Below are 12651 nucleotides of genomic sequence, written 5' to 3'. Positions count from 1 at the left end.
TGAAGGATACACGACTTGCAATACCCAACACTATTACCAATTCTCTGGACTTTGTCTGCTTGTGCTGATCCCGTTATGAAGCCGTGTATCACATGCAACCTGCCCCAAAGTCCTTCCTAACTATCCCGCTTGTTTCCCTAGGTAGGTACATACGGTGCCATGTTAAGCAAGCCCACGCTTCCATTGACGCGGCCTTCATCATCGCAGCAAACAAACGGCAAAACCTGGGAACGAAGCGGCTGCCTGCATCTGTGCCTCGCACCAAGGTTGTGTTCCCGTAGCTCATCACAGCATTTCTGCGATTGGCTAATGCATGCTGCGGTGTTGATCAGCCGACCTCCCCCAGGATTGGAGCGAGTTTGTGTGCATTATCGATAAGCGTGCGTGCAGCTGACCCTTGCCGGATGAGCGCATCTTTTTGAAAAGGTGTTGAGCAACCTCCATTCAACAATTCGCGCCGTTATCCTCCCTGTATCCTTCTCACAGTTGCCCTCGCCTCGGCATCCTGAAGTCACTGTTGCCGCGACCCTCCGACTTGTCACGATTGAAGCTTTCGGCATCGCCGCAATCACAAGAAGCCGAGGCTTTTCGCTTCCTGACGACGAGTACGTCGCAAACTGCGGTCTTGAGCCGCTGTGTGCCTCGAGCGTGTATTTTTATTGACATTGTAACAGGTGTTAAGGGCATTGAGAAATATATAAGCTGGCGTTCTTCAAACCTTTGAGGCCGTTATCCCTCACACTCCCCTCGCCTACCTGCTACGTCAGAGCTTGTCCCCGCCTCATACCACGCGCACGAACATCGTTGCTAAAATTCTACCCGTATACACAAAGCCCAGGAGCGAGAACTTGGAGGACAATGGCGACTTTAGGTGCTCAGCGAAAGCATAAGGTGACGGTGGTAGGCTCCGGCAATTGGTACGTGGCTCGCAAAAACGCTGGATGCGCAAGGTAGCTAGAAACTGAGGGCGCAGGCTAATCATCGCAGGGGCACCACCATGTCTAAGCTTGTCGCTGAGACTGTCAAAGAGAATCCCACCCTGTTCGAGGAGACGGTACAAATGTGGGTACACGAAGAGGAAGTCACACTCTCAAAGGACTCCCCACACTATAGCGGCTCAGACAAGCCGGAGAAGCTCTCACAGCTCATCAACAAGGTGCACGAGAACGTCAAGTACCTTCCAAACATCACGCTGCCACCAAACGTGGTTGCAAACCCAGACCTGCCGAGCTCATGCAAAGACTCTACCATCCTCGTCTTCGTCCTTCCCCATCAGTTCATCGCTAGGTCATGCGAGCAACTGGTCGGCAAGATCCTTCCATATGCTCGAGCCATATGCTGCACAAAAGGTGTAGACGTCGGCGAAAAGGGCATTCGGCTCATGTCGGAGACGATTGGCATGACGCTCAACATCTACTGTGGTGCTTTGTCGGGTGCAAACATTGCTACTGAGATTGCACAGGAGAAGTACTCGGAGACGACTATCGCATACGACCCGCCACCAATGGACTCCCGAAACCCTACCCCAAGTGGCTCACCAAATGCTTCTCAGGTCGACCTGATCAACCCCAGCAAGCCGAATCCTGGTCCCCGGTCAGCACGTCTCACCCCTCTTCCTCTGGAATATCCAGCGCTCACGCATGAGAACGTCCGCAAGCTATTTCACCGACCATACTTCCACGTGCACATGGTCAGCGATGTCGCGGGCGTCTCCCTGGGAGGAGCCCTGAAGAACATCATAGCGCTCGCAGCCGGCTTTGTGGATGGTTTGGGCTGGGGAGACAATGCCAAAGCAGCCGTCATGCGCGTCGGCATTCTCGAGATGGTCAAGTTTGGCAAGGCCTTTTTCGGAGAAAGCGCCCGCACAAGCACCTTCACCGAGGAGAGCTGTGGTGTTGCCGACGTGGTCACCTCGTGCATGGGCGGCCGCAACTTCCGTTGCGCGAAGATGGCTATACAGCGTGGAAAGACCATCTACGAGATTGAACAGACGGAGCTCAATGGTCAGAAGCTACAAGGCACGAGCACTGCGTACGAGGTCCACGAATTCCTGAAATCGGAAGGCATGGAGGATGAGTTTCCGCTGTTCACTGCGGTGTACAACATATTGGAAGGCAAGAACAAGCCTGAGGATATTCCCAATCTCATCGAGAAGAAGTACTAGATGCGATCCGTTGTTCAGGTGGAGACGCGAGCGAGCATGCGGTGACCAAGCGGAGATAACGGATATAGATTTCGGGAATAACTTAAAGACGAATACCCACCAGCAAGATAAGAGCTGTCTTACGGTTTGGCGAGCCCGAATTGAGATTAGGCGAGTTTGAACGGTTAGGCGAGTTAGAATCCATATATTTTGGTGATGCCAAAATGTTTCGGGAGTACCCCTGCACAATACTAGTCTTGGCGTTTGACGTCAGATAAAACTTTGCGCTTCTAACTTCTGTGAGCCTCTAACAGCCAGTCTGCCACTGGAATTGAATTGAAAACTCCCTGTGGCACGCATTCTGCTGTTTAAAGCCGCACTAGATATACGATTAATATGCTGCAGAGATTGATTATGCACTTTCAATTGTTGCACCAGATCGGTAATTAGCGTAGGCTGCTTTGTCAGACCCTCTCACGGCCTACCCATTTCTGTCCATGTTTCGATACATGTGATATGCAGGAACATTTCCGAAATAGGCGGTGTAATGAGATGCCAATACTTGATTGGTAATGTCAAGCTCAGATGTGCGGTGGGAATCGACAACGAGCGAATGAAAGTGGGTAGCGAAGCTCGCCCTTTATCAACCTTCGATATGACGAAATGAACGGTATTAACTCCGATGTCTCCAGCATACGTCTGTCAACCTCGAAATTAACTTCTATCCCCGACTAGAATCCGTCGATGCTCAACATACTACACTCACTGTTTTTCTTCGCCCCTATCCCGACTGCTTACTTTCTTCTTCACACTCTTTTAACTTCAGTCGTGTATCATCTGCTTTTGAGTAATTTACACGCCTCTAACCCTACCACGCCAATACCGGCGTAGGCCACCAAGATGTGGGCAAACACTAACCGTCCGCCCCAAGAACGGGATAATAGAAGAAACCCATGGCACGAGGATGAGTATCTTCGAAATGGACGAGAACAGACGGAAGAAACACCCGAAAGCTGCCGTAGCAGCGATGACAACCTAAACGGTCTTCGGCGTGGCGGAACATGGGGCGAGCGAGACGCCGGAGGCATTGACACCAGATTGGCAGCGGAGGACCTCGCTATCCTGCGAGGAGAATTGACCACTTTATCAAAGACACGATCACACGACGCCCGATCAGAAAAATCTCATGGCTTATCCCTCAGTAGGAAGAGCACCCGCCAAAGTCAACGCACACACCGTCGAGCTTCAGTCGCTGCGGGAGATGAAGAATCAGACGAAGAACCAGGTGACATTGGCGCTGCAGCCACCGCGAAAGAAGACGACTTCGAGCTCGGCCAGTTCATGCGCGACGGCCACTTTGAAAAGCGCAAAGACGGCAAATCTGCAAAAAAAGTCGGCGTCGTGTTCAAAAACCTCACAGTCAAGGGCGTAGGCTCTACAGCCACTTTTGTCAAAACACTCCCTGAAGCGGTTATGGGAACATTTGGGCCAGATTTGTATCGCATTGTTTCGAATTTCGTTCCTGTGCTGAAGCTTGGACGGCATAAGCAGACGAGGGTGCTGCTTAACGATTTCAACGGAGTGGTCAAGGATGGCGAGATGATGCTAGTCTTGGGAAGGCCGGGGAGCGGGTGTTCGACGTTTCTGAAAGCGATTAGTAATAATCGTGAGAGCTATGCTGCAGTTGACGGAGATGTTTCTTACGGAGGTACGTATGGTCAACACCAGCCTGGGACTTTGCGGAGCTTTCCAACTTTCGTTCAACGTTTTCGGAAGCTCTGCGAGGCACTCTAGGGTTCCCTATGCGATGTTAACTACTTTGCTAACTGTCCACGTATAGGCATTCCGGCCGGAAAACAGAAGAAGGAATTCCGGGGAGAGGTCAACTACAACGCCGAGGACGACTCGCACATGGCTGCACTCACGGTGTGGCAAACCCTCAGGTTCGCGCTTACGAACAAGACGAAGAAGAATGACAAGAGCGAAATACCAGTCATCCTAGAAGCGCTGCTGAAGATGTTCGGTATCCAGCACACCAAGCACACGCCAGTTGGTGATGAGTACGTCAGAGGTGTCAGCGGAGGAGAGAGGAAGCGTGTCTCCATCGCAGAAACGCTAGCTACTAAGAGCACTGTAGTCTGCTGGGACAACAGCACCCGTGGCCTTGACGCATCTACAGCTTTAGACTACGCGAAGTCGTTGCGCATCATGACAGATATGTCGAACCGAACGACTCTCGTCACACTATACCAAGCAGGCGAGCAGATCTACGAGGTCATGGACAAGGTCCTAGTCATCGATCAAGGCCGCTGCATCTACCAAGGCCCAGCAGCAGACGCAAAACAGTACTTCATTGACCTAGGCTTTCAGTGCCCCGAACGCCAAACCACTGCCGATTTCCTCACCGCCGTGACCGATCCATCTGAGCGTCAATTCCGCGCTGGTTACGAAGATCGTGCGCCGAAGACCCCCGCGGAACTCGAGGAGGCGTTCAGGAAGTCCGAAGCGTATCGACGAGTGTTGAAAGAGATTGAGCAATACGAGGAAGACCTAGAGCGAAGTGGATACAAGGACGCAAAGGAATTCGAGGGCGCAGTCAGAGAGAGTAAGAGCAAGACTGTGCGAAAGAAGAGTCCATTCACAGTCTCCTTCATCCGACAGGTGTTGGCCTGCACTCAGCGAGAGTTTTGGCTGACGTGGGGGGACAAGACGACGCTTTACACCAAGTTCTTCATCATCCTCGCCAACGCACTTATCGTGGGTAGTCTCTTCTATGGCCAATCGCTTAATACGTCTGGTGCTTTTACCAGAGGTGGCTCTGCATTTTTCTCAATCTTGTTCCTGGGATGGCTTCAATTGAGCGAGTTGATGAAGGCTGTATCTGGCCGAGACGTGGTGAAGAGGCATGAGGATTACGCATTTTATCGACCGAGCGCTGTCAGCCTTGCACGCGTTGTTCAGGACTTCCCGCTTCTCCTCGCACAGGTTATTCCCTTCTGTAAGTGGTTCCCTACATAAGGTATCCAAAACCCACCCGAGGATCAAATACTAACACATATTAGCTATCATCATGTTCTTCATGACCGGACTTGACATGGACGTCAGCAAGTTCTTCATCTACTTTCTCTTCATTTTTACCAACACCTTTTGCATCACCGCGCTCTACCGCATGTTCGCCGCGCTCTCTCCAAGCATCGATGACGCCGTGCGCTTTTCCGGTATGGCACTCAACCTCCTCATCATATATACTGGCTATGTGATTCCTAAAACCCAACTTCTTGGGAAGTACATCTGGTTCGGATGGCTCTACTGGTACGTAATATTCACGTATGAACAGCTTATGAGCCATGACTGACTTCACACCTCCACATTCAGGGTAAATCCAATAGGCTACTCGTTCGAAGCAGTTTTGTCGAATGAGTTCTCCGATAGGACCATGCAATGCGCTCCCGAGCAGCTTGTTCCGCAGGGACCGGGTGTAGATCCCGCCTTTCAGGGTTGCAGCTTGACTGGTGCTTCACCGGATTCGAACACTGTCCCTGGTGCGGATTACCTCCAGACGACGTTCAACTACTCTAGATCAAATCTTTGGCGTAACTTCGGCGTTGTGATTGCCTTCACGGTTTTGTACCTGTTGGTCACTGTCTTTGCTACCGAAGTCTTCTCTTTTGCCAAATCGGGCGGAGGCGCTTTGGTGTTCAAGAAGTCCAAACGAACGAAGCAGGCTGTGAGGGAGGAATCCACGGACGAAGAGAAGGTCGTCGTCGGAGAGTCGAGCGGAAGCTCTGCCGAGGCTGTCGTCAATGAAGAGGAGGCGCTGGAGTCAATTTCGAGCAGCGAGAGTGTCTTTACATGGAAGGATGTTGAATATACGGTGCCATATAATGGAGGCGAGCGCAAGCTTCTAAACAACGTCAATGGGTATGCGAAGCCTGGAGTCATGGTCGCGCTCGTAGGCGCTTCTGGGGCCGGAAAGACGACATTGCTCAACACGCTGTCGCAGCGACAAAGTATGGGCGTTGTGTCCGGCGAGATGCTAGTCGACGGTAAAGATCTCGGCAAGGCCTTCCAGCGCGGCACAGGATTCTGCGAGCAGATGGATCTCCATGACGGCACTGCGACGATCCGCGAAGCTTTGGAGTTCTCCGCCATCTTGAGACAAGACAAATCCATTCCAAGGCAGGAAAAGCTCGATTACGTCAAACATATCATCGACCTACTGGAGCTCCAGGACATGCAAGATGCGCTGGTCTCGAGTTTGGGTGTCGAGCAAAAGAAGCGTTTGACCATCGGCGTCGAACTCGCTGCGAAACCATCTTTGCTCCTCTTCCTCGACGAGCCAACAAGCGGTCTTGACAGCAGCTCTGCGTACTCTATCGTTAGGTTTCTGAAGAAGCTGGCTTCGGCAGGACAGGCCATTGTCTGTACGATTCATCAACCGAGCAGTGTCCTCATTCAACAATTCGACATGATCCTCGCCTTGAATCCTGGTGGAAATACCTGTAAGTAAATTATTCACATCCTTGGATACCCCCCGAGATCTCTTTAGATCTCTTCTAGAATTTTGAAAATTCTGTGAAGCGATCTAGGGGAAAAGCTAGCTCTTCTCCTTTCACATCCACACATGCTAACTGTATTGTCTCAGTCTACTTCGGCCCCGTCGGCGAAAATGGTAACGACGTAATCCAATACTTTGGCGAGCGCGGCGTACAATGCCCACCGGACAAGAACGTCGCAGAATTCATCCTAGAGACGGCTGCAAAGCCCGCGAAACGCAAGGACGGGAGCAAAATCAACTGGAACGACGAGTGGCAGAAGTCCTCTAACAACCAGGAGCTACTCGAGGAGATCGATCGCATCAAGGCTGATCGCAGCAAAGTAGTTGCTGACAATAAGAGTGGAGGAGGTGCTGAAGTGGAAGAGGAGTTTGCGGCCAGTGTGTGGTTGCAAACCACTATGCTCACTAAGCGCACTTTTACCCAGTACTGGCGCGACCCTTCTTACCTCTACGGCAAGCTGTTTGTCGCAGTCATCATTGGCATCTGTGAGTAACATCGGCGTACCAATTGCATGTGAGACATACACTGACGGTACTTCAACCTCTAGTCAACGGCTTCACATTCTACCAACTCGGCAACTCCATTGGCGACCTACAGAACCGCATGTTCACATCATTTCTCATCATTCTCATCCCGCCTACCATCGTGAACGCAGTGTTACCCAAATTCTACCAAAACATGGCGCTTTGGCAAGCGCGCGAATTACCTTCAAGAATCTATGGCTGGTTCGCGTTCACAACAGCTCAAGTCGTGGCTGAGATCCCGATCGCTATCGTGAGCTCCGTTCTATATTGGCTACTGTGGTACTTTCCCACTGGTCTGCCGACGGATAGCTCGACGTCTGGCTACGTGTTCCTCATGACGATGTTGTTCTTCCTCTTCATTTCCAGCTGGGGACAGTGGATCTGTGCGTTTGCACCGTCCTTCACTGTCATCTCCAACGTTCTGCCGTTCTTCTTCGTCATGTTCAGCTTGTTCAATGGAGTGGTGCGGCCGTACCAGATGATGCCTGTATTCTGGCGTTATTGGATGTAAGTTATAAACCTGTATTCTTCCTTTCCGGAAATGAATTGAGGAGCATGAACTGACTTTTGGTTTCTCAAACCTAGGTATTGGGTCAATCCGAGTACCTACTGGATCGGCGGCGTCCTGGCTGCTACCTTGCATGGCATACCAGTGCAGTGCGAGCAATCCGAGACTGCAAGCTTCAACGTCCCGCCTGGCCAGACCTGCTCCTCGTACGCTGCGGCTTTCCTCCAACAAGCTCCTGGTTATCTGCTCAATCCTGACGCTACTGCTGGCTGCCAGTATTGCCCGTACTCCGTCGGCGACGACTATCTCAAGACTTTGAATATTCATGCAGATCAAAAGTGGCGCAACTTCGGCATCTTCCTGGCGTTCTGCTGCAGTAACTGGGCGCTCGTGTACTTTTTCATCTGGAGTGTGAGGATCAAAGGGTGGAGCTTTGGATTCGGGAAGCTCTTTGGTGCGTTGGGTGGAGCAGTCGACAAGGTTAAGGGAGTTGTGGGCGGGAAGAAGAAGAAGCAGCAGCAGCAGACGCATGGTAAGGGAGAGGCTTAGTTAGATGCGTATGCATTCTATAATCGTAATCTGATCAACTTTGGTTATCCGCCAATTCCCAATTCCTACAGAAACTATACAAGTGCTCAAACATGTTTCGCAGCGCCTAGGCGCTCTTCCCCTTTCCTTTACTCGCCGCTCCATTCGGTTGTTGCCCTCGCCTTCGCTCCCACACCATTAAATACGCCTCCTTTGTGAACAGCGTCTCGCCTCGCTCCTTTTCAACGTATAGATCCTGGATACCGTACCACTCCTCTCTACTCCGATCCTTAAGCTGCACTCTCCACACTTTACTCTCTTGCTCTCCCTCGACACTATCATCCTTCTTCTTAACCGCCTCGTGTGTGATGTTCGCTACAAGGTCGTACCATATCGGCTCGCCTGGCGGGTATTCCTTTGGATTAGGCTCGACGTAGGGCGCTATGTCGAGCGAGTGTACGGGGAAGGTGACGATGGTGGGATTGCGCTCTGAGACGAATTTGTTTTTCGAGAAGCGTTTTATGTTGAAGAGGAGGTAGGGGGGCAACGGGTGGAGGAGGCGGTACCGAACGCGGTGTTTGCTCTTTTCCTGGGGTGTGACGCCGTTGTATTTGCTTAGTATATTGACCAAAGGTACTTGTGGGATGATGTTCTTCTCGAGGGCGTCTTGGAATAGGGGTGCGGCGGGGAGGTCGAGAGTTAGGACGAGGAATTTAGTAACGTCGGTTTTTACAGCGGCGTCTTCGAATCGTAAGCGGTCGCCGGCGTCGGCGCGGGCGGTGATCTCTTGCGATTCGATTTTTAGCGAGCCTTGGAAGACCTTTTGGATGATGGAAGAGTTCGGTTTGGTTTTCGAGCCGCCGACTGCGAGATGCAGGTGGTTGAGGAACCAGGAGAGGAAGTCTACGGGATCTGATTGATCTGACAATGTGAAGCGTTTCGAGGAACGTAGTGCGATTTCTTGTAGCAGCTCGTGTGGGGAGACGTGCGTCTTGAAGGCCCGTGGATTCCAAATCTTGCGGACTAATGTACTGAAGCGTTGGGCAAGCTGCGGTCGGCTTGATAGATCTTCCAGCATGAAGTAATTCCGCAACGGTACGACGTGTGACAGCGCTTGTATAACCACATTGAAGTAGTCGTTTGCCTTGATGTTGTTCATACCCACGAAGCCTGGTATATACTCTCTATTCGACAGATCCCAGGACACTTTCGGCTCCTTATCCAACCGCGCGACCTCTGTCTTGCTCATTCGTGGGTCTACTACGAATTTGAGGTCGTCGAGCGATTTGGACTTGACCTCGTAGCCTTCGGGAAGCACATAGACTTTCTTCGTCTCCATGTTGACATAGACATGATGTCCCTCTTCCAGCGCATGGAAGTAGGCTTGCGATTTTGGCCCTCGTCCCTGATAGTATTTCCCGCAAACGAGACAGGCGTAAACGTTGATGTTGGATAGTGTGACGGAGCATAGCTTCTCGAAGTCGAAATCGAGGACCTTGCGGTCTATAGTGTCGAGGTAGAGATCTGTATATCCGGCTTCTGGGGCCGTCTGTCGCTTTGGCGCAGCGATTGCGGGCTCGTTGTCGTCCTCGTCGTCTAATGCGCCAGCTTCTTCGAGCTCCGCGTGCTCCTCCGCATCTGCGCCTAGTATGTCCACCTTCTCTTGATCTTGCAGTCGTGAGGACATGAGATGGCCATTTCTGCTCGTTCCATTTGTGTGTGCGTCCGGCATCTCTTCATCTTCTACTCGCGCGCGTTTTGAAGCTGGAGAGGGCGCGTCGAGGACATCTTCGAGAGGCTCCAAGGCGGGTCGCTTCGACATATTGCGGCGCGGAGCAATTTGCAGGCGTATTTTGACCAGTCAGATGAGTGCGCAGTTAGACGGCGATATACAGACAACCGTAAGTTGTCCGGCAGGCGAATACATGGAAGATGGTAGACAAAAAGTAGTAGGCATCCAAAAGGTCACGGGCGTCGGTGATTCTATTGGCCGTCAGAGCTCTGCGCAAACAGCGCAAACACAGCGGAACGCGGGCAACTTCGAAAAAGTTCGCGTCGTCAGGCACCACAGCTGTCAACCCCACATCTTCTGAGATACCCCTCCTTGTTTGTTTTCAGATTGTTTCCAAGATGGTACGTACTTGGGACTGCTCCAGCTGAGAAAATCTACTAATCACCTACAGTCCAACCCCACACAGATCTTTGCGGACGATGTGACGGAAGAGAAGGGCGAGAATGCGCGTCTCTCCGCCTTCGTAGGCGCTATTGCCGTCGGTGACCTTGTCAAGAGTACACTGGGGCCTAAGGGCATGGACAAGATATTACAGTCTGCGTATGTACATACTGCCCCACGGTGAATTCGAGCCCCACTCATGTTCATTCACAGGTCTACCGGTGAAATCATGGTCACAAACGACGGTGCTACGATCCTGAAAGCTATCGCTCTTGACAACGCTGCGGCGAAAGTACTGGTCAATATCTCGAAAGTCCAAGACGACGAAGTCGGCGACGGAACCACATCAGTCACTGTGCTCGCCGCAGAACTGCTTCGTGAGGCTGAGAAGCTCGTAGACCAGAAGATACACCCCCAGACGATCATCGAAGGCTACAGGATAGCGAGCGTTGCGGCTCTGAAAGCTTTGGAGAAGATCGCCGTGGACCACAGCAAGGATGAGCAGACGTTCAGGAAAGATCTCGAGGCGATCGCTCGGACGACATTGAGCTCAAAGGTCCTCTCCCAAGACCGACAGCAGTTTGCGAAGCTCGCAGTAGAGGCAGTGCTCAAGCTGGGAGGCTCGACCGATCTTACGCACATCCAGATCATCAAGAAGGCAGGAGGAAAGCTCAAGGACTCCTATTTGGACGATGGCTTCATTCTAGACAAGAAGTTTGGTGTGAACCAGCCTAAGCGGATAGAGAACGCTAAGATTCTAGTCGCGAATACGGCCATGGACACAGACAAGATCAAGATCTTCGGCGCGAGAGTAAAGGTTGACTCGACTGGCAAACTGGCTGATCTCGAGAAGGCGGAGCGAGAGAAGATGAAGGCCAAGGTCGAGCGCATCAAGGCACATGGCATCAACTGCTTCGTCAACCGACAGCTCATCTACAACTGGCCGGAACAGCTGTTCGCAGATGCTGGTATTTGCTCGATCGAGCATGCGGACTTTGACGGTGTTGAGCGTTTAGCTCTGGTCACAGGAGGAGAAATCACATCGACATTCGACCATCCGGAGAATGTCAAGCTCGGCCAATGCGATCTTATCGAGGAAGTCATCATCGGAGAAGATACCTTGATTAGGTTCTCGGGTGTCAAGGCTGGGCGAGCATGCACAATTGTGCTCCGTGGCGCCACTGAGCAGCTTCTCGATGAGGCCGAGCGGTCGTTACACGATGCTCTCGCCGTCCTGTCACAAACCGTCAAGGAGCCTAGGACAACCCTGGGTGGTGGCTGTGCCGAGATGAACATGGCGAAGGCCGTTGCAGAGGCCGCACAAAACGTGGCTGGCAAAAAGGCAATTGCAGTCGAGTCCTTCTCCAAGGCACTCCAGCAATTACCCACCATCCTGGCCGATAATGCGGGCTTCGACTCAAGCGACCTGGTCACGCGACTCCGGAAAGCCGTCTACTCAGGTTTGACCAGCTCTGGACTAGACCTCCTATCACCCGGAGGCGGAATTGCGGACATGAGGGAGCTTGGCGTCATTGAGAGTTACAAGCTAAAGCGTGCGGTTGTCTCTTCGGCTTCTGAGGCCGCAGAGGTGAGTGAATTCTAGATTTGCAAATTCATTTGGGAACAAGACTAACTTTATCACAGTTACTGCTACGTGTTGATAACATAATCAGATCAGCACCAAGACGTCGCGACCGCATGTAGTTTGGAGCTGATGCGAAGTGTCACTTCGAGGGAGGAGGTGGTCGTGGATGATGGGATCATCATGTGATCTACATGTGACCTGTTAGATACGCGAGACAGTAACACCATGTGCTCGAGCAAGCATGGGACGATTTCGGCACTAGATAGAGTGTACATTACGAAATAACATCAATGCAGCCTAAAACATTATGACAGATGTGGTTCGTGTGTGTTGGAGTGGCGTACGAGGCAACACGCTCTTCGCCCCTATGCGTCGGAGTTGATGTACACCAACAGCAGAATCCGCAGCTAGAAACGCAAGATCAACTTGGAACCTAGACCTGGGCCTGTTGCAGAAGGCATGAAAGGCCATGCACTATTGAAGACATGCAGGCTCATTTTTCGTTGTCCCATAGTAAATTTTAATCTTGAGCTCGGTAGACGCACGCCCATGTCGACGGATTTGAAATGATGGCTGAATAACATTTCACTCAGTTCAATCAGAGGTACACATGAAGTCCGTCATCAGTCTA

General features: G+C 51.7%; 4 protein-coding genes across 4 annotated transcripts; 3 read left to right on the top strand and 1 right to left on the bottom strand.

Moving 5' to 3' along the window:
* Nucleotides 1-428: 428 nt before the first annotated feature.
* Nucleotides 429-2451, top strand: K460DRAFT_366473 (glycerol-3-phosphate dehydrogenase-like protein). Its single transcript, XM_040933385.1, has 3 exons — nucleotides 429-605; nucleotides 675-917; nucleotides 988-2451. Exons 2-3 carry the CDS (start codon nucleotides 859-861, stop codon nucleotides 2162-2164), a joined length of 1236 nt encoding a protein of 411 aa, XP_040788190.1. The 5' UTR covers nucleotides 429-605; nucleotides 675-858; the 3' UTR covers nucleotides 2165-2451.
* A 592-nt stretch (nucleotides 2452-3043) lies between these two features.
* Nucleotides 3044-8283, top strand: K460DRAFT_282711 (uncharacterized protein; the record flags this gene model as incomplete). Its single annotated transcript, XM_040928590.1, has 7 exons — nucleotides 3044-3851; nucleotides 3984-5141; nucleotides 5206-5455; nucleotides 5519-6645; nucleotides 6789-7187; nucleotides 7250-7733; nucleotides 7812-8283. The coding sequence occupies 7 exons, from the start codon at nucleotides 3044-3046 to the stop codon at nucleotides 8281-8283; spliced, it is 4698 nt and encodes a 1565-aa protein (XP_040788189.1).
* On the bottom strand, nucleotides 8269-10194 carry K460DRAFT_366471 (cysteine proteinase). Its single transcript, XM_040933384.1, has one exon. It carries the CDS (start codon nucleotides 10082-10084, stop codon nucleotides 8390-8392), a length of 1695 nt encoding a protein of 564 aa, XP_040788188.1. The 5' UTR covers nucleotides 10085-10194; the 3' UTR covers nucleotides 8269-8389.
* A 105-nt stretch (nucleotides 10195-10299) lies between these two features.
* K460DRAFT_312202 (T-complex protein 1 subunit beta) lies at nucleotides 10300-12323 on the top strand. The gene is made up of 4 exons (XM_040930209.1): nucleotides 10300-10395; nucleotides 10446-10594; nucleotides 10649-12023; nucleotides 12080-12323. Exons 1-4 carry the CDS (start codon nucleotides 10393-10395, stop codon nucleotides 12137-12139), a joined length of 1587 nt encoding a protein of 528 aa, XP_040788187.1. The 5' UTR covers nucleotides 10300-10392; the 3' UTR covers nucleotides 12140-12323.
* Nucleotides 12324-12651: the final 328 nt, after the last annotated feature.

This window comes from Cucurbitaria berberidis (assembly GCF_010015615.1).
Source record: "Cucurbitaria berberidis CBS 394.84 unplaced genomic scaffold K460scaffold_3, whole genome shotgun sequence".
In the NCBI taxonomy this organism is placed as follows: domain Eukaryota; kingdom Fungi; phylum Ascomycota; class Dothideomycetes; order Pleosporales; family Cucurbitariaceae; genus Cucurbitaria; species Cucurbitaria berberidis.
Note: the sequence above shows the minus strand (reverse complement) of the source record. Positions and strands in the feature narration are given on the sequence as shown.

Coding starts and splice junctions, on each gene's coding strand:
- K460DRAFT_366473 (XM_040933385.1), top strand. CDS start 859: ATGGCGACTTTAGGTGCTCAGCGAAAGCATAAGGTGACGGTGGTAGGC. Junction 918..987: donor GTGGTAGGCTCCGGCAATTG/GTACGTGGCTCG, acceptor TAATCATCGCAG/GGGCACCACCATGTCTAAGC.
- K460DRAFT_366471 (XM_040933384.1), bottom strand. CDS start 10,084: ATGTCGAAGCGACCCGCCTTGGAGCCTCTCGAAGATGTCCTCGACGCG.
- K460DRAFT_312202 (XM_040930209.1), top strand. Junction 10,595..10,648: donor GACAAGATATTACAGTCTGC/GTATGTACATAC, acceptor GTTCATTCACAG/GTCTACCGGTGAAATCATGG. Junction 12,024..12,079: donor CGGCTTCTGAGGCCGCAGAG/GTGAGTGAATTC, acceptor ACTTTATCACAG/TTACTGCTACGTGTTGATAA.